The sequence below is a fragment of the Trematomus bernacchii genome, unplaced genomic scaffold, assembly GCF_902827165.1.
Source record: "Trematomus bernacchii unplaced genomic scaffold, fTreBer1.1, whole genome shotgun sequence".
NCBI lineage: Eukaryota > Metazoa > Chordata > Actinopteri > Perciformes > Nototheniidae > Trematomus > Trematomus bernacchii.
Window position 1 is genome coordinate 1 of NW_022987751.1, and position 21,868 is coordinate 21,868.

The 21,868-nt window shown below is 42.6% G+C and overlaps 1 protein-coding gene across 1 annotated transcript in view; it reads left to right on the forward strand.

Moving 5' to 3' along the window:
* Positions 1–154: 154 nt before the first annotated feature.
* nyap2a (neuronal tyrosine-phosphorylated phosphoinositide-3-kinase adaptor 2a) overlaps positions 155–21,868 on the forward strand; it is a 30,337-nt gene continuing 8,623 nt past the window's right edge. Inside the window, exons 1-5 of the mRNA XM_034148189.1 lie at positions 155–456; positions 2,085–2,289; positions 3,917–4,227; positions 17,868–18,911; positions 19,567–19,689. Coding sequence (XP_034004080.1) covers positions 2,090–2,289; positions 3,917–4,227; positions 17,868–18,911; positions 19,567–19,689 — 1,678 coding nt within the window. The 5' untranslated portion in view covers positions 155–456; positions 2,085–2,089. The remainder of the gene's footprint in view (positions 457–2,084; positions 2,290–3,916; positions 4,228–17,867; positions 18,912–19,566; positions 19,690–21,868) is intronic.

Sequence of the window (21,868 nt, forward strand, 5' to 3'; positions counted from 1 at the left end):
TCTAGTTCAGGACTTCCTGTCTGTCCTCTGAGCTTCCTGTCTGTCCTCTGGTCTGATTGGTTATCCCCCCCTGCAGCAGGGGGAGGAGTCAGAGGATGCTGTCAGGTTGCCGTGGTTTCAGCTTCTCGTTTCTTGTGGCAACTGTCGTGGGGGATGTGTGTGTGCAGCTAAAGGGTGTGTGTGAGTAAGTGTGTGTGTTTGAGTGTGTGTGCCTTGATTCTTACAGCTGTGAGGGTATATGACGATAGGAGCAGGGAGTAACGGGAGCGACGGCAGGAAGGAAGGAGGCGTTGGATTCAGATTCCTGTCGCTGCAAATCACAGAGAGGACCTCCATCTTTGTTTCTGTCAGGGAGAGGAGAGGCTGAGGGGAGGAAGAGAAGCAGACACTGAAGGAGACACTGAAGGAGACACTGTAGGAGACATGGATGGAGTTTGAGTCCTTGCTGATTCTCCGGTAAGCTTCCTGCTCTCTCCTCTCCTAACCATCGTCCCCTCTTCTCTCCTCTTTCCTCTCCTCTTTCCTCTCTCCTTCCCTCTCTCTTCTCCTCCTGCTTCCTGTTTGTCTCTGAGTGAAACACAGCTGTTTCTATTTCAGTATCTAATTTCAACGCGGCAGCCATCTTGGATCAGCCCTGAGTTACAGATGTATTTCATGTGAAGCTCTTATTTTGAAGGAGTGGACCATGACACCTGAATGTATTTCATGTGAAGCTCTTATTTTGAAGGAGTGGACCATGACACCTGAATGTATTTAATGTGAAGCTCTTATTTTGAAGGAGTGGACCATGACACCTTAATGTATTTAATGTAAAGCTCTTATTTTGAAGGAGTTGACCATGACACCTGAATGTATTTAATGTGAAGCTCTTATTTTGAAGGAGTTGACCATGACACCTGAATGTATTTAATGTGAAGCTCTTATTTTGAAGGAGTTGACCATGACACCTGAAGTCTAACCCTAACCCTGAACTACAGTCCTAATGGTCGTTATCAATTATCCAATTACCATTTACATTACAAAATAGGAACAGGACTACGACATCACACCTGACCACAACAACAGCAGAACCACAAGAGGTTCTAAAGGTTCTAAACGTTGAGGGTTGATGTTCGTATCATGGGAACCCTCCCCCATTCCTCCTCCCTGTTTCCTCACCCGTTAACAGGAAGCATTACATCATGTTCCTCTGAGGGATGCTGCTGTTGCTAGGTAACCACCAGCTGACTCCCCGTGCCATTTTTAGAAGGAAGAGAGAGAGGGGGAGGGGAACGGGAAAGAGAGAGAGAGAGAGAGAGAGAGAGAGAGAGAGAGAGTGAGAGAGAGACGGGAGAGAGAGAGAGAGTGAGAGTGAGAAGTAGTGATAGAGGAGCGAGAAAGTGGTGATGCGAGAGAGTGTGATCGTAGTACCTCTAACGAGGATTTCGAGATTTTATCGCTCGCTAGATCCTAGCTACTGATCGCGAGATCTCTTAGAGAAAAGAGGGGGGGTCATCCTAATCTGTTGTTAATCTAATCTTATTAATATATTATTTTAGGACTGTGTGGTGTCATGGCGTCTCAGGAGGAGTCCTTTATTAATATTTATTTATTATTACATGGAATATTTTATTTTACATGTATTATTTTATATTATATGTATTAACATTATATTATATGTATTAATTAGGGGTGTAACGGTATCCGTATTCGTCCGGTACCATCACGGTTCGGCAAATGCTGTCGCACGACAAATACGCCTTTTTTTATGAAGGGAAAAAAGTCTGTCACTCAGGGCAGTATCCACGACACTATATATAATCCAGGGGGCGGTATTACGGCTAAAAGCTATTTGCCAGCTTGCACTACTGTTCAAAAATAAATAATAACAAACCTGGAATTATGCATTTGGGACTTTTTTTTGCTTTTTCTTGTTGTACCAAACCCGTACCGAACCGTGACCCCCAAACCGAGGTACATACCGAACCGTGAATTCTGTGAACCGTTACACCCCTAGTATTAATATTATATTATATGTATTCATATACATTACATGTATTCATATTATATGTAATAATATTCCATGATATGTATGAATATGATAGGTGTCATGGCGTCTCAGGAGGCGTCCTCCTTCAGGAGGTTCTTCCAGCTCGTGGAGGACAGCGGGCTCCGGACCTACGATGGTCTGGTGATCCAGAACGCCTCGGACATCGCCAGAGAGAGCGACCGCATCCGGACCCAGAACACCTGGACCTACCTGCAGGAGAAACACCAGAAGAAGAGACGCCAGGAGGAGGCCATCAAGAGGTGAGAGGAGTCCGAGTCATCAGTGTTGAAATCATAGAGAAGTCACGAGTCACTGGTGTTGAAGTCATAGAAAAGTCACAAGTCCTTGGTGTTGACGTCATATACAAGTCACGAGTAACTGGTGTTGAATTCACGAGTCACTGGTGTTAAAGTCATAGAGAAGTCACAAGTCACCAGTGTTGAAGTCATAGAGAACTCACAAGTCACTGGTGTTGAAGTCATAGAGAACTCAAGAGTCATTGGTGTTAAAGTCTTAGAGAAGTCACGAGTCATTGGTGTTGAAGTCATATACAAGTCACGAGTCACTGGTGTTGAAGTCATAGAGAAGTCACGAGTCACTGGTGTTGAAGTCATAGAGAAGTCACGAGTCATTGGTGTTGAAGTCATAGAGAAGTCACGAGTCACTGGTGTTGAAGTCATAGAGAAGTCACGAGTCACTGGTGTTGAAGTCATAGAGAAGTCACGAGTCATTGGTGTTAAAGTCTTAGAGAAGTCACGAGTCATTGGTGTAGAAGTCATAGAGAAGTCACGAGTCACTGGTGTTGAAGTCATAGAGAAGTCACGAGTCACTGGTGTAGAAGTCATAGAGAAGTCACGAGTCATTGGTGTTAAAGTCTTAGAGAAGTCACGAGTCATTGGTGTAGAAGTCATATACAAGTCACGAGTCACTGGTGTTGAAGTCATACAGAAGTCACAAGTCACTGGTGATGAAGTCACAGAGAAGTCACCAGTCACTGGTGTTGAAGTCATAGAGAACTCACGAGTCACTGGTGTTGAAGTCACAGAGAAGTCACGAGTCACTGGTGTTGAAGTCATACAGAAGTCACGAGTCACTGGTGATGAAGTCACAGAGAAGTCACGAGTCACTGGTGTTGAAGTCACGAGTCACTGGTGTTGAAGTCATAGAGAAGTCACGAGTCACTGGTGTTGAAGTCATACAGAAGTCACGAGTCACTGGTGTTGAAGTCATAGAGAACTCACGAGTCACTGGTGTTGAAGTCACGAGTCACTGGTGTTGAAGTCATAGAGAAGTCACGAGTCACTGGTGTTGAAGTCATAGAGAAGTCACGAGTCACTGGTGTTGAAGTCACGAGTCACTGGTGTTGAAGTCACAGAGAAGTCACGAGTCACTGGTGTTGAAGTCATAGAGAAGTCACGAGTCACTGGTGTTGAAGTCATGGAGAAGTCACGAGTCACTGGTGTTGAAGTCACAGAGAAGTCACGAGTCACTGGTGTTGAAGTCACAGAGAAGTCACGAGTCACTGGTGTTGAAGTCACAGAGAAGTCACGAGTCACTGGTGTTAAAGTCACAGAGAAGTCACGAGTCACTGGTGTTAAAGTCATGGAGAAGTCACGAGTCACTGGTGTTGAAGTCATAGAGAACTCACGAGTCACTGGTGTTGAAGTCACAGAGAAGTCACGAGTCACTGGTGTTAAAGTCATGGAGAAGTCACGAGTCACTGGTGTTGAAGTCACAGAGAAGTCACGAGTCACTGGTGTTGAAGTCACGAGTCACTGGTGTTGAAGTCATGGAGAAGTCACGAGTCAGATCAGGACTTTGACGTTTGTTCTGCCTGGTTATTGATGACAGGTTTTTTGTAACATGTCACTGCATTGGTCCATCCAGGATTGGTGAAGATGTCGCCATGGCAACAGAAGGGGCGTACTCTGGGAAACACTTCAGGATGGGTTTCATGACGATGCCGGCTAAACAGGAGCGCCTCCCCCCCCCCAGCCAGGGCTTCACTGTCCGATCCCAGTCCCTGCACTCGGTGGGCGGGGGGGACGAGGACTCCAATCCCAACAGGAAACAACCCCCCCCAAAACCCAGGAGAGACCCAAACACCAAACTGAGCGGCAGCTCCGAGGCGGTGAACGGGGGGGCAGGAGCCAGGACTGAAGATCCGGAGAGCCGAGAGACTCCTGAGCCGGCCGAGGGTGAGACGTAACCACTGATGGACAGGAAGGAGGTTCTATGTCTCTCTTCTGATCCTGGTGAATCAGAACAGAGACATACATAGATCTGGCACTTTTAGAGGGTTCTGGAAAAGGGTTACTCTGATACTTAAACAAATATCGTGATTTATGCACCCATCATTTCTATGTAGAATCAGAGACCCATTACATTACATAGCATTAGCTGACGCTTTTATCCAAAGTGACTCACAATAAGTGCAATAAGTTTTTGCAATGTTACGTAGATGGAAGTAGGCGGTCCTTGAAATTGATTTATGTGGGCGTTAAAGGATAAATCCTGATCAAATATAACACCAAGATTCCTTGCAATCTCACTGGAGGCCAAATTAATGCCATCCATAGTTAGTATATCTTTAGATAGTTATTTTCGTAGAGTCTTTGGGCCGAGTACAATAACTTCAGTTTTGGCCGTGTTTAACATCAAAAAGTTTAAGGTCATCCACGTTTTTAAGTCCTTGAGGCAGTCTTGAATTGTATTTAGATGATTGGTTTCATCAGGCTTGATTACTAAATATAGTTGAGTATCATCCGCATAACAATGAAAATGTACAGAGTGATTCTTTATAATATTGCCTAAGGGAAGCATATATAATGTGAATAAAATAGGTCCAAGCACTGAGCCCTGTGGCACTCCATGGCTAACTTTGGTCTGCATGGAAGATTCATCGTTGACACATACAAACTGAGAGCGTTCAGATAGATAGGACCTAAACCAGCCTAAAGCAGTTCCCTGTATGCCAACTAAGTGCTCTAGTCTTTGCAATAAGATGTCATGGTCGATAGGATCAAATGCAGCACTGAGATCGAGCAAGACTAGAATAGAGACAAGTCCTTTGTCTGAGGCTATTAGAAGGTCATTTGTGACTTCAACCAGAGCTGTCTCTGTGCTATGATGTGTTCTAAAGCCAGACTGAACATCTTCAAATAAATCATTGTTTTTTAAGTAATCACACAACTGTTTTGAGACTGCTTTCTCAAGAATCTTTGAGAGGAACGGAAGATTAGAAATAGGTCTATAATTGGCTAAAACCTCTGGATCGAGGTTGTGCTTTTTAAGAAGCGGTTTTATCACTGCTACTTTGAATGATTGTGGAACATAGCCTGATAATAAAGACATATTCATAATATTTAATAAAGAAGTGCTAACTAATGGAAAAACGTCCTTTAACAGCTTAGTGGGAATCGGGTCTAAGATACACGTTGATGGTTTAGAAGAGAGAATCATTGAATTTAATTGTTCAACGTTTATGGCTGAAAAGCATTCTAGTTTACTATCTAGTGTAATATTAGAACTTACGTTTCCGGGAGCTGTTGATAACACTATACTGGTCAAAGGCAAGAGGTCATTCATTTTGTTTCTAAGAGTAACAATTTTATCATTAAAAAAGCACATCAAATCCTTACTACTGAGTGCTATGGGAATAGAAAGCTCAATCGAGCTGTGGCTCTCTGTCAGCCTGGCTACAGTGCTGAAAAGAAATCTAGCATTATTCTTATTCTCATCTATTAATGAAGAGTAGTAAGCTGCTCTCGCTTTACGCAGTGCTTTCTTATATTCATTGAGAGTAATATGCCAAATTAAACGCGATTCTTCAAGTTTAGTGGAACGCCATATCCTTTCAAGTTGTCTCGACTTTTGCTTTATTTTGCAGGTTTCGGCATTATGCCATGGAGCTAGTCTATGTTGTTTTATTTTCTTCTTTTTCAAAGGAGCAACAGAGTCTACATTTGTTCGCAGCGCATCTGTAGCACTATCAACAACATGATCAATTTGGGGTGGTGTACATTTTGTATAAGTTTCCTCCCTTACATGCAGACATGCTATCGAGTTAAGTATTGGTGGAATCTCTTCCTTAAATGGCTATAGCACTAACAGACAGGTTTCTGCTGCAGGAGCTTTTGACTAATGGTTTGTAGTCTAGTAACAGTACTTCAAAAGTTACAAAAAAATTGTCGGATAAAGCAGGATTATGCGGTTCGAATAATAGTTGCTCATTTTCAATACCATAAGTCAGAACAAGGTCGAGAGTGTGATTATAACAGTGGGTTGGTTTATTTACACTCTGACGGAAACCAATAGAATCTAATACAGAGTTAAATGCAACAGTAAGGCTATTTTTATCATCGTCAACATGAATATGAAAGTCACCTACGATAATTACTTTATCTGTTGAAAGTACCAAAGTTGATAAAAACTCAGAGAATTCTGATAAGAATTCTGAATAAGGACCTGGTGCACGGTACACTGTAACAAATAAGATAGGCTGCAAAGTTTTCCAGGTCGGATGCGTAAGACTAAAAACAAGGCTTTCAAAGGAGGTATAATTTAATCAACCCGGTATCACGGCAAGACGTGAACATGTGACGATCTACCATGCTGGGAGACGTGAATATGTCACGGTTTCGTCCCTTCAAACGTGACAGTTACACGGTATTGTTAACAGGGCCCAACCAGTGGAGAAATACCCGGAAGTGCCAAGCAAATGGTCTACCGCGCCTATTGGTCGTTTTTATTGTCAAAATTAGATATTTTTAATTTATTTATTTTTATTTATCGTCACACTCGATTTCGCCGATTTTCTTGTTGCCCTCGCTGGTCGTGACGTTGTGCGATTGCGTTGCCAGGCAAATCAGTAATATCTTTAAAAATGACAAGTCCTTTTATATCAGCTGTGCACCGTTATGGTGTAAATATAACCTATCTACCAATTGGATCAAATATAAAAGTCAGCCGAATTAGTATTGATACTGCAAGGAGACGTATTTTGTGAAAAGAAATGTAAGATGTTGTTTAATTGCTGATATATTTATGATCCACGTCACGTTTTCAGTTTTGGCGGCAGTGCTTCCTGTTTGTCCAGAAGTCTTCTCATCAGGGCTCTATAAATACAGAACTACAGCAGATATGTCATATTTAATGCAGCCGAACCGTGTATTACAATGCCGTTATGTGATGACCTCCAAAGAGAAAAGCAAGCAAACTCGGAATAAAGTATTATTTTATTTTGAAAAAATGTTTTCGGGTTTCACATCAACAGGAGTCCGGTTAACTAAAATGTCCGTGCGGAACAATACCCCCAACCCATAGATCCGTGGGTGAATAATGTCAATCACCACATTACACACATCCCTTCACATTTACATTTTAATTTACATTAAAGTATTTCGTGAGGCCTTCTAAAATGTTTTAAAATATAATTAGGGTTGTAGTTGAAGAGTTTGTAAATTGCGTTGCCTGGCAACGCAATCGCACAACGTCACGTCCGTTAATTCCACATGGATTAACATCGATTTAATAGATTAATGTAGCCTTTGTTTCTGCTAAAAGAGGTGTCGACCAGCCAGGGCAACAAGAAAATCGGCGAAATCGAGTGTGACGATTAAAAAATAAATTAAAAACGTCTTGCCGTGATACCGGGTTGAATTTAATTGATAAGTAAACTTGAGTCAAAGATGGCTGCAACTCCACCTCCATGGCCTGTGCCTCAAGGAATATGAGTATTGATATGGCTGGGTGGAGTGGCCTCATTTATGCTGACATATTCTTCATGTCTCAACCAAGTTTCAGTGAGACAGCATATATCAATATTATAATCTGATATTAAATCATTTACCAATATTGCTTTAGATGCTAGGGATCTTATATTTAAGAGACCACATTTAATCTTCCTGTTTTGTTGCACTGTCAGGGGCGCGGGAAGTCAGTCAGAGTTGGGGGTGCGGCGTGCGGGTGCGGTGGGAGGGGAAGATCTTTTTTTAAATATTGAAGTTAAAAGCATCAATCTGGTGCACTTTGAGAGCAAAATTAAGAGATCTATGGATACATCTCTCAACACCCATACGAAACAGAACTGGAAACAGATTATATTTTTCTTGTATTTGACAAATCACTCCCCTTTTAAACTGTTTTCTTGTTTTGTCATATAGTATTTCATAACTGTTTTTCATTTATTCTCTCTGGCTGTCCATCTCATAATGTTCACATAGAAACTAGCTGTCAATAGGAATATCATTCAGAAGAATTATAATTTCATGCAAACATTTGTCACAAAAAGAGGTTGCCCATTTAAATGCAGGTGTTGTTATGGCAACGTCAGTGGCCAAACAGCCACATGTACTGCTGCAAATACGTTCAAACATGCTGTCGACACGTAAAGCAGTGGCAACTATGCCACCATTTCAGCTGACTTTTCCTCAGAAATACTGTCACATAACATCCATATATTTCAGTGCTAGGTTGATGCTTAGCTAAGCTAACTATGAAACACTTTAACTGACAGGACTCAGGATCAACTGTGTACTGTAAGGTAGCTTCTAGCTTCATGTCGAACAGTAAGTCAACATTTCCCAGAGAGCTTTCTTTTAAATCACCAGGTAACACTAAAAAACATTACATTTAGATTGTATGACAAAGTGTTTATTTAATATATCTGGCTAGCTATAGCTACTTGCTAACGGTTTAGCTTACCCCCGCGATTCAAAGTAATGTCAACGTAGCTGTAATTTATGCTTTGCTTACATGTTTGCATAACTTGGAAGTTTACTGACATTTACATACCTTGTTTACCTGGCTCAGGTGGTGGCTCTGGGGTTGTTGTGTGAACCACCACTTGAGAATTGTCATCTTTTTTAAGAACAAATGTTCTTATGTCCATCTTCAAAAACTCTGAGTCCGACTGACAGTTTATTTTAAACATTGTCACAGCTCACAGGATAGGTACCTGTCAGCCAATAAGACAGATGTTTATTTCCATTCAACTCTCTGGTTGGTCTGGTGTCTTGCCTCTGTTGCATTCACTGAACACGGGAAATTACAATTCTGCCGTCCTCTCATGATGAGGTTCAGGTAAAGCACGGTTAATGTATTATATTATTGAGGGAGAATTGTACGGGGCTACAGAAAAAACATTCGGGGCTTTGGTCCTGTATAATAACGTCATATTAAATGCAGTCATTTGGTCTTTAGCAACAGCTTGTGAGAGCAGTGCATTCATCGGTGTTCGTTTTAATGCTGCCAGTTTGTTGACGGCCTGTGTATTGATGGGACTTCTCATGCTCCCTAAATGTTTCCCCTGCCTTTCGCCAGTTCTTAAATCCTCCTTTCACAAAACTCCCATCCCTGATCTTGTCTGCACTGACAAGCTTCTTTTCTATAGCAGAGCAACAGAAGAAGCACACCGCATTATCACTTTCTCTGATATAGTGAAGCTTTTTATAGACTGCTTACACTAAAATGCTGACTCAAAAATAGTAACTCAAAATAAAACGTTTGTATAGATTTGTTTAGTGAACTTATTGGCGTTGCAGTTACAAATCCGCCAACAGATGGGGGTGCTGCAGCCCCCTCAGCACCCCCCCCCCCCTTCCCGCGTCCCTGTGCACTGTAGTAGTTGTTACATTTACTTTGATTAGATTATTATGTATGACACCTCTATTAGGTTTTACTTTAAATTGTCCTTGGGCAGACACACGTTAATATTGGGTATTTTATTGGGTTCGGGATTCCTATGGATGACTGCCCAGGAGAGAGCGCAGAGAAGCGTGTAACCCCTAGTTTCCACCGGGTCCGTCTGCGCCGCGTTACGGCTGCGCCGCAGTTTTGGTCCGACCTCCTCTAGCGTCATAACCCACCGGGCGCGTTCCAGAAGCGTTTCAGAAGCGGAGCGTCTTGCTCGCCGTTTTTGTTGATTTGAGCATATTTCCTGGACAGGCTACGTTGTACAGACAAAGTTCATAATAACTGTAATATTCCAGTTATAAACGACATGAATCAAAGATGTGTTGCTGTATTTTAGTGGTAAAAAAATGCATTCATCATCATAATTATTCTATATATATAATTTACACAGTGCCTGTAAACCGGAGGAGAATGCTGGCATTTCTCCTCCTACTTGAAAGACTATGGAGGGATAGGGTCTGCAAAATTAGTTTGTGTGTGTGTGTATATATATATATATATATATATATATATATATGCTATATATCAGGGGTACTCAAATACAAATCTTAAAGGTCCAAAAATGTTTCAATAAGACAAAGGTCCGTTTATTACGGTCATTCAAACTTTTAAACAATTGCAACAAGATTCTTAACACGAGGTTGCAAAAACAAAAAGTCTCTGTATGCAGCAGTTTTCATTGTTATTGTGTCTGTGCTTGATCCCTCAGAGTCGCAGTGTAAGACTCCGGCCTATATAGCTGAACTCCTCCAGCGCTACACCCCAGCCAGAGCTTTAAGGTCTGCTGACCAGCTGCTGCTGGTAGTGCCCAAGACCAGGCTCAAAACCCGAGGGCACCGAGCCTTCTCAGCAGCTGGCCCTAGGCTCTGGAACACTTTGCCCCTCCATGTGAGGTCGGCCCAGACCCTAGGGGATTTTAAATCTACTCTTAAGACACACTTCTTCTCTCTGGCCTTCTAGTCAGAGCGGAGCACGACTCCTGACTTTTCCCTGTGTTTTCTTTTTAAATATCTGTTGTAATTTATTGTCTTTTATTGTGCTTATAGAAATGTGTTTTTACGTCATTGTAGTTATTACATGTACAGCACTTTGGCCCGACCAAAAATCGCTTTTAAATGTGCTCTATAAATAAACCTTGATTTGATTTGATTTGATTTAAGAGCTGCACAGTTATGAATAAAGGCAGCTGCACCCTCTTTCATTCAGCATTCCCATTATTGCTTTATAAATGTCTTGCCCCCTTGTGTGTCCACTGAGGTTTGTCAGGCCCAACACATCTTCAACAAACTCCCCCTTTGCCTCATCATAAAAACTCACAAACACCAGCAACTGAGCATTGTCAGTGGTGTCAGTGGACTCATCCACAGCTAAGGAAATGCACTGTGCATTTTCTATTCCATCACAAAGCTGATTCATCCAATCACCAGCCAGTATTTATGTTCTTCTGGTTGCTGTGGAATCTGAGAGGGGGATTTGCTTGATTTGACCTGTTATTTCCTCTTTTTGTTTGCCTTCAAACATGGTCTCCATCACTTCAGTCTTCTTTTATACTGCAGTTATTATCCAGTGGAGAGTCCTTACCTACTGGCCTAGTTCAATCAAAGTGGTTCCTTTCTGTTGGCTGGGCAGTGTAGTTTTACACACCGTCTTATTTGACTTTCTCAGGACTTAAAACTGTTTTTTGGGGGCAGACCCCCACAAAGAAAAACATATATTTACACACGTAAGGTCATCATCTTAACAGTGTTGTATGCTCATCCGTGAGCAGAGCATCAAGTTGACATGTCTATTACAGCTGAATGCAGCGATCACCATCTTGTTCAGCAAAACGCCTCACACTGATTAAGATCAACAGCTTTAGTGCGTTTTGATTCAATGCTGAGTACAGCCACACTGACAGGCTCTTCTCTGTCATTGTAGACCGCACCTCATTCCTTCAGTACTTGGGTCAATCATATTTCCACGCTCGCGCCAGGGCCGGAGGAGGGGTTACAAGACGTGCATCTTGTGCTGCATTCACTTGCACTCGGACATTAGAGACTTTCTCTCATAAATGTCAGATGAGCCACAACTTTTCTTTCAAAACAAAGCTGCCAACTGGGGTGGCAGCTGGGGTGGCAAGGCCTATTTTTAGGGTGGCAGTTGCCACCCCATGCCACCCCGGTAGGTGAAACTACAGATGGAGCATCTTATTTCAGACAGTTTGAAACGCGAGGGTCGTGATTGGTCCGTGATTGGTCCGTGATCGGCCCGTGATCGGTTCGTGATGAAGAGCCGGCCCCCAGTCTGACTTGATACCGCCCCCGTGATAAATACATTTAATTATTGTGAAGCCAGCTGCAATGGATCATTGATCCACCAGGGGGTGCAGTGGGGTTCCACACTGGAGCTCTCATGTGAAATCAACTTCGATACAGTAAGCTGGATGTACAGTATGTCTGGTACTAATGTATAGCGGATCTTTGTTAAGATCCATATGTCACGGATAGGATCATAGTCTGTGCTAAATAAGACATGTAATCATTTACAAAACATCACCATGTTGTTATTTAACAAAATAATGTTGTTTAGTCGAAAAAACGAACGAGAGGAAATGCAGCCGGCTCTCGATTTTTAATCCTAATTTAATCATCATCTTCACCACGATCATTTATGTTTATGTTCGCCGAATTGACATGAAATCACTGACAAATATGAATATACTGTATTCAACTTCATTAAAATGTTATTAACGTGCCTAAACTCAGTAATTCACTAAAAATATTTATATTTTAATGGAGCCTTGTCAGGCAGATCAAGATCCGGACGCGTAGCGGAGGGATCTTGATCCCTGGGTGTTATTTTTCCCCATAATGACCAAGTCGCTGCAAATTATCCCGCTTATTACATGGCCACATTCTCAACAAAGTAACGACATGACTCCCAATATTAATTAAAATGCTTTTATGGATTTAGAAAATGTTTTTATTGATTTAAAAAAGAGTTGTATGTATTGATTTAAATTGACATGCATCCGCTATGAAAAATAGTCCGTTGTTACCGTTTTTTAAACAGTCAGAATGAAACGGCAGCTCTCAGCTGTGTGTTTACACACCTAATGGCCCATCAGCCACAGCTCTCTCCCCCCCCCCGATCTTTCTTTTCCAACAGTTAAGTTAACTGTAGGTTCCTCTGAGTGACAAGTTTACAGTTAGTGAAGTAACACTTTTTTTTTGTGAGTCACGACCTGGCTGTTTCATTCAAACATAACGCTCCAAATATGACTGTTTCCACTCGGACTTCAATACAGCAACACCATTGTTTGGTTTCCATGGTAGCGCGTCTCTTTAGTTGCGTGCACTCCTTTCCTGTAAATTACAGGTCCAGCCAGGCAAAACAGTGCACTTCTCTTTCCCGCACTACTGTGACAGACCATGGGGCTGGGTCAGCCACTAACATATTCATATTTCTCTTCTCAAAAAGAGAAATATGAACGTTAGTTTTTAACTGAAATGATCAAATAAAGTCAAAATGTCACAGTGTTTACAAACATTGACCATACCGTTCACAAGCCCCCACCCCCCTATGTTGCATGCAGCCGGCTCTCCCGATCTTTAATCCTAATTTAATCATCATCTTCACCACGATCATTTATGTTTATGTTCGCCGAATTGACATGAAATCACTGACAAATATGAATATTCTGTATTCAACTTCATTGAAACGATCAGGATGGGTGTTATTTTTCCCCACAATGACCAAGTCGCTGCAAATTATCCCGTTTATTACATGGCCACATTCTCAACAAAGTAACGACATGACTCCCAATCTTAATTGAAATGCTTTTATGGATTTAGAAAATGTTTTTATTGATTTAAAAAATAGTTGTATGTATTGATTTAAATTGACATGCATCCGCTAAGAGAAATAGTCACTAGACACTTGACACAGTGGCTTTAGGCAAAGCAGAAAAAGAACACTCAAACCGAGAGATGAGTTATTGTTATTACAACGTGACTTCACTATTATTTAACAACTGTTTTTATTGGGTTCTTTTATTTGGGGTTAAGTATAGGTGAATTGCACTAATGTGGGAAGATCGTGATGTCTCCTCCGATCTGCTTTATGATCTTCGTTCTCCCGCTGTGTAGATTGGGGGACCGCCGTCCTCTGTCTTCAATGTTCGACATCGCGTGAAACAGAGGATTTCGACATTCTGTATTCCTTGCTTACTTCCTTAAACCTTTTCTCCTTATCTCTTTCATTACTTTTTATTCAATGCTTTATAACAGCTGTAATAGTTCGTTTAGAAATCCTCCGCAGCGCCGCCCACCTCCCTCCGGCTGAAATTATGAATGTACAGTAAGGCATAGTAATCATAGATAACACGGCAGGGTCCGTTACAGTTTGTTTTCATCTGATTTCAAATAAACAAAGTCTTGGTTTTCAGAATATTAAACTTGTTTCGGCAAATTTAGATGATAAATACAACTATGAAGCTTGTAACGGCATAATTACTTAAGTGGAGAACGGAGTAATTTAACGTTGCAGCAGGCATAACAACAGCAGGTGTTTATTTTATTATTATATATAGTCGTTATTCATTTGTTTTAAAGCTCAATAAGGAAGATTTAAACTTTCACACACGTTGACCGGCGAAAAACTCTGCCCGGTTCCCTCGGCCCCCACCACGTTGAATAAACAGAAGAATTACATGAATAGAGTGGCGAAGTCCCTCCCCTTCCGGTTGAGCCCCATGGGACCTTATTTCGGAAAAATTATGCATTGAAGTCAATGGAGAGAGAAAGATTATCTTTGGATCCCGTTTGAATTGTGCCACGAATTACACATATGATGTTTGTCAATTTAAAAGATAATTTTGCAAGTCAAAAAAAAAAAAAATGTGTCGTAAAACTGAAGTAACACATTTGTTTGTGTGAAACGCTCAATGAACTACATCTCTGGTCTCACAGAACAACACACGTCACCAAGATGGCCGTCACTACTGTCTTGTCAACAAACGATTGACTACCCTCACTATCACCACAATGAAACACGTCCTGAAGAATGTCATGCAAAGCTGCCTGCCTGCCTTCCTTTGATTCTCTCTGAACTGCCTGGTCGTTTTAATGTTTAATGTCAACCATTTGTGCAGATAGCATGAAGTAGAGAAGATCGCCGATGCTAACGTTAGCGTTAGCATTTCTCCCCCGGAATTAAATGGTGTATTATAGAATGATCACACCGGTGACAGTACTATTCAAAGGGTTCACGAAATATGACTACTACTCTTACTGTTTAACATTTTGTGTTACTTAATGTTACTTCATGTTAAGGCTAATAAAAATGACAAGGCTGTAATGCTAACTAACGTGCTAGCTACTAGCTAGTTAGCTAACTTGATCAAGCCACTCCTGGTCGTTTCATCAGACGGGAAGCAAAAGAACGAGCAAGACCCATTGCTGGTATGATAACAACCTGGTACTAAGCACACAGGCATCTTGTTAAAGTGATCTTATCTTAGCCAGCGCCATATAGATAGATTATATCTATATGGATCTTAGGTATCTCTTAGTGGAGGTAAACAATTGTGACATCACTTACGCGACTCTGGGATTTGTAGTCTTTCTAGTTGCGTATTTTTCATAGTCTTATATTTCAACAGTTTTACGACAAACTGTGACTTTTTTGACATGGAAATTATTTTTTAAGATTGACAAACATCATATGTGTAATACATGGCACAATTCAAACGGGATCGAAAGATAAGTTTTCTCTCCCCATTGACTTCAATGCATAATTTTTCCGAAATAAGGTCCCATTACCCGGAAGTAAGTGGGCGTGACTTCGCCACTCTATTAAGGTGACTGAGGCTTTTTAACATAGACTTTTCAGTGTCCCACATACCCACATACCGTTCACCATCCCCCACCCCCCTACTGTATGTTGATTTTTGACTGTTTGCCTACATGTAAATGGGTGCCATTTAGTACCTACCCCCCTCTGAGTGAATACCTGTTGTACCTGTCCGGGGCTAAGCCCATAGGACGATGCTCTGATGTCATCACCCTCGCACATTTGTCATATGTTTACAAAAAACGATGTTAACACTTTCTCGTTCTTAATATATGCTATATTTAGGGTCGATATGTGTTGAATTTACTTTAAAATAGCAGATCACTGTGACCGGATATAGTTTTTTCGGCTTAGTGAACGTGTGTTCCTTCCCCCCCGTTGACAATTCACGAGCGTCTAACTCTCTCCGGGCAAAATCTGGCAACGCCCTCTTGGAAAATAGTGGGAGGGCTTAACATTCCCAGATACTGGTCTTTGGCAGGTCTTAGGCAGGTAACTGGCAGGTAGTAGGCAGGAAGCAGTAAGCTGGAGTATGAAATAAGATGCTCCATCTGTAGTGTACTAGCTACAGTACAGATGCAACTAGATGAGCTGTTAACTCTCGCTCTGACTTTTTTTTTTTTAAACTCTCGCTCTGACTCAGACAGATTGAAAGTGACGACACACGCATTTTTCCCACCCGCATTCCGCGAAGACCCGCCCTACTGTGCCTCTGATTCGCAGACTGTTGGTGGGGGGGGGAAACGCTGACGGGATGCTGAATGTGATTGGACCAAAGCGTTGACAGACACACACAGACAGTGGAACAGTCAGACATGCAGAGCGCTGTATGCAGCGGACATAGCGGAGAATTTTGACTCGTTGCGTTGTGGCGATGTCTCGCAGATAACACAGATAATACAGATAATACATATGAAAAGTATAATTTGCTCAGAGTCCAGAGACAGTTGTGGTTCGGTCCGGATCCGGACCGGAGTCTGGACTTTGAGGATGCCTGCTATATATGCTCTGAACGTTCCACTTCCTTCCTGCCCGACATTACCTTACTGCGTTGCGTCAAAATAGGATTCATCCTAATTTTAGAGGAGCCCTGCGCCGAGACGCTTCTGGGACGCTTCTGAGCCGTAACGCGCCGCGTGTGGTGGAATAGCACCCATTGACTAGAGTGGCCGCGATCTTTGCGAACGCCGCGGCGCGGCCGTAACGCGGCCGTAAATGCGGCCGTAAATGCGGCCGTAGCGCGACGCAGACGGACCCGGTGGAAATTAGGGGTAAGACTGTGACTCCTCCTCCTGGTGTCAACTCCAGTTTCTCATGGATTAAGTCCACAAAGCCCTGAAATGTTTGCCGAAATGAGATGTGCACCTTCCAAAGTAGGATGAATGCCGTCTCTCTTAATCAGACCAGGTTTTCCCCAGAAGGCTGTCCAATTATTAGTTCTTGGAGAGTTTGTAGAAGGATCTGGTGGTTCACTGTGTGAAACGCAGCAGAGAGGTCCAGAAGGATGACAACAGAGGAGAGGGAGGCAGTTTTAGCAGTGGGCAGTTCCTCAGTGGGAAGTTCCTCAGTGGGCAGTTCCTCTGCAGGTAGTTGGGCGTGCAGAGGTATCAAGTGAGATATTTTAGGGAAATAAGTAAGGGTGTGAGAAGGGGTGAGGTAGATGAACAGGTTGTGTCCGTGGGAGAGCTGGGAAATAATGAGCGAATGTCATCTATCTTCTTCTCTAAGTAGTTAACAAAGTGGCCCTGTGCAAGTGAGGAAGGACTTGGGGGAGTGGGGGTTTCAAGAAGGGCTGAGAATATTGAGAAGAGTTTTTTGAGGTTGGAGAAAGAAGATTGAATTCTTGATTGTAATAATGTGCGTCAGGAAAGGAGGGCATCTAATTCCTCCAGGAATTCCCCAACAGGACCTGGTGGTAGAGAACAACCATGATTAATTGAATAGGGTAAGTTATTGTATCGGTAACATGGAGTAAACTGTGGGAATAGGTGAAAACTCAATTTAAGGAAGATAAGAAGTGCCTCCCAGTTGGTCTGGGTGTTTGGGTGAAGCAATAGCCTGAGTTCAGAGCTGCAGGGGTGGAGGTGTTGAAGGTGGGGTGGAGGGTTGGTTGTTGTATGGTGTGATCCACGTCTCGGTGAGAGCAAGGAAATTCAGCGATTGTTGGGAGGCGTAGCCTCATAAAGCCGAGGTTAGGACCTGTTTTTGTTTCACCGTCAGTCAGACCATCAGTAACACCAGGCTCCTTAGATCAGATCAGATTCTGCTCAGTGTCTGTGCTCCTGGTTTAAAATCTGTCTGTCTGCAGCTCGATGCCATCTCTACAACGAGGACTACAAGAAAATGCCTCCTCCCAAACCCAAGAGGAACCCGAACACTCAGCTCAGCACCTCCTTCGACGACTCTTACATGGGCAACCTCGGCAACAGGAAGGCTTCGAGTCCGGCATCGAGAGACGGCGAGGAGCCAGTCTACATCGAGATGGTGGGAAACATCCTTCGTGAGCTGAGCGGTCGGGAGGACGACGAGCAGAGCGAGGCGGTCTATGAGGAGATGAAGTACCCGATGCTGGAGGACTTCCTGCAGGACGCTCACAGTGCCATCATGGACTCTGAAGTCTGGGAGACCCGGGGTTGCGACATCCCTCCCCCATTCCCCAACCTCCTGACGCATCGCCCACCGCTGTTGGTCTTCCCCCCCGCCCCTGCTCAGTGCTCGCCAAACTCAGACGAGTCGCCCCTCACCCCTTTGGATGCCGGCCGGCTGCCCGTCATGGATAACGTTTCCTTCAGCAAGTCAGGCGGTGCTGAACATCCACAGATCTCCGCCCACCATCGCAAGGACAAAGACAGAGACCGGGAAAAAGACCGGGACCGGGACCGGGACAGAGACCGGGACCGGGACCGAAACCGGGACCGGGACCTGTCCTCCACCTACACCATCACCTCCTCCGGACGCTCCTCAGCTCCGCCTCTCCACTCAAACCCCTACAAGTCTTCTGGCTCCACCCACAGTGGTCATGGTTACCCGCGCAGCCAATCAGCATGTCCGTCCCCGGTCAGCATGGGGCGCTCTCTGACTCCTCTGAGCCTGAAGAGGCCGCCGCCGTACGACGCTCTTATTGCGGGAGGAAGTATTCCTCGCTCTTCCTCTTCCTCTTCCTCATCCTCCCACCGCGGAGGAGGGGAGGGCGGAGCCAGACTCAGTAACTCCTCCTCCACTCACGGATCAATGCAGAACGTGTCGATGAGGTCACAGACTCCCACCAGCCCATTGGACGAACTCAACCATCTGTTCACCTCAGGAAGACATGTGACCAAGAAGGGAGGCAGGAAGAGCCGTGGAAGTGAAGGTACAAAATGAGTACTGCATCACATCGGTTTCCAATTTTTATTTCTGTTCAATATGTGGGTTTTTTAGAACAAGAACGGGTCTGAAGACAGAAAGTGAAGGTTAACCGTGAGTCCTGCCTCAGCACCACAGCAGTCTAAAACCAGACCTCACTATAAGCTTTATAGGAGAGTCTTCAGTCTATAGCAGCAGAACTAGCAGCTGGTCCCAGGTCAGCCTGGACCAGCCCTCACTATAAGAGGAGAGTCTTCAGTCTATAGCAGTAGAACTAGCAGCTGGTCCCAGCTCAGTATGAACCAGCCCTCACTGTAAGAGGAGAGTCTTCAGTCTATAGCAGCAGAACTACCAGCTGGTCCCAGGTCAGTCTGAACCAGCCCTCACTGTAAGAGGAGAGTCTTCAGTATATAGCAGCAGAACTAGGAGCTGGTCCCAGGTCAGTCTGAGCCAGCCCACACTATAAGAGGAGAGTATTCAGTATATAGCAGCAGAACTAGGAGCTGGTCCCAGGTCAGTCTGAGCCAGCCCTCACTATAAGCTTCATCAGATTAAACTGGAAGCTGGTTCTTCAGGAGAGAAGTCTCTGTGTTCTGTGTTGTCTTGGATGAATAAATGAGGGTTTATGTCTTGTTCTCATGTCTGGTGTTGTTGTGTCTCAGGAGACTCCCGGTCTCTGCCGAGGCACGGAACCAGAGACAGAGATGGACAGAGCAGTCCGGTTTCAGGCCGGATGGGGAGGTCGTCTGTCAGTCCGACCATGATGCTGTCCGGAGGTTCAGGAGGTGAGTCTGAGGACTATAGGACTTCATCTTTGTCAGATTTACCTCCTCAGTTTTTACCACATCAGATTTACCTCATCAGAACCTCATCAGATTTACCTCATCAGAACCTCATTAGATTTACCTCATCAGAACCTCATTAGATTTACCTCATCAGATTTACCTCATCAGAACCTCATTAGATTAACCTCATCAGAACCTCATTAGATTAACCTCATCAGAACCTCATTAGATTTACCTCATTAGATTAACCTCATTAGATTAACCTCATCAGATTAACCTCATCAGAACCTCATTAGATTAACCTCATCAGAACCTCATTAGATTAACCTCAGCAGATGTACCTCATTAGATTTACCTCATCAGATGTACCTCATTAGATTAACCTCATCAGAACCTCATTAGCAGTATAACCTCATCAGAACTAATTAGCTACCTCATTAGAATGTACCTCATTAGATTTACCTCATTAGATTAACCTCATCAGATGTACCTCATTAGATTTACCTCATCAGATTTACCTCATTAGATTTAACTCATCAGATTTACCTCATCAGATTTACCTCATTAGATTTACCTCATTAGATTAACCTCATTAGATTTACCTCATTAGATTTACCTCAGCAGATTTACCTCATTAGATTTACCTCAGCAGATTTACCTCATTAGATTTACCTCATTAGATTTACCTCATTAGATTTACCTCAGCAGATTTACCTCATTAGATTTACCTCATTAGATTTGCCTCAGCAGATTTACCTCATTAGATTTACCTCATTAGATTTACCTCAGCAGATTTACCTCATTAGATTTACCTCAGCAGATTTACCTCATCAGATTTACCTCATTAGATTTACCTCATTAGATTTACCTCATTAGATTTACCTCATCAGATTTACCTCATTAGATTAACCTCATCAGATTTACCTCATTAGATTTACCTCATTAGATTTACCTCATCAGATTTACCTCATCAGATTTACCTCATTAGATTTACCTCATCAGATTTACCTCATCAGAACCTCATTAGATTTACCTCAGCAGATTTACCTCAGCAGATTTACCTCATTCGATTTACCTCAGCAGATTTACCTCATTAGATTTACCTCATCAGATTTACCTCATTAGATTTACCTCATTAGATTTACCTCATTAGATTTACCTCAGCAGATTTACCTCATTAGATTTACCTCATCAGATTTACCTCATTAGATTTACCTCATTAGATTTACCTCAGCAGATTTACCTCATCAGATTTACCTCATTAGATTTACCTCATTAGATTTACCTCATTCAATTTACCTCATCAGATTTACCTCATCAGAACCTCATTAGATTTACCTCAGCAGATTTACCTCATTCGATTTACCTCAGCAGATTTACCTCATTAGATTTACCTCATCAGATTTACCTCATTCGATTTACCTCAGCAGATTTACCTCATTAGATTTACCTCATCAGATTTACCTCATTAGATTTACCTCATTAGATTTACCTCATTAGATTAACCTCATCAGATTTACCTCATTAGATTTACCTCATTAGATTTACCTCATCAGAACCTCATTAGATTTACCTCATTAGATTTACCTCATCAGATTTACCTCAGCAGATGTACCTCATCAGATTTACCTCATCAGATTTACCTCATTAGATTTACCTCATTAGATTTACCTCATTAGATTTACCTCATTAGATTTACCTCAGCAGATTTACCTCATTAGATTTACCTCATTAGATTACCTCATTAGATTTACCTCAGCAGATTTACCTCGATTCAAGCATTCCCTCATTCGATTTACCTCAGCAGATTACCCTCATTAGATTTACCTCATTAGATTTACCTCAGCTTAGATTTACCTCACTTAGATTTACCTCATTAGATTTACCTCATTCAGATTACCTCATAGATTTACCTCAGCAGATTTACCTCATTAGATTTACCTCATAGATTTACCTCATTATTTACCTCATTAGATTTACCTCATTATTACCTCAGCAGATTTACCTCATTAGATTTACCTCATTAGATTTACCTCATTAGATTTACCTCATCAGATTTACCTCAGCAGATTTACCTCATTAGATTTACCTCATTAGATTTACCTCAGCAGATTTACCTCATTAGATTTACCTCATTAGATTTACCTCATCAGATTTACCTCATTAGATTTACCTCATT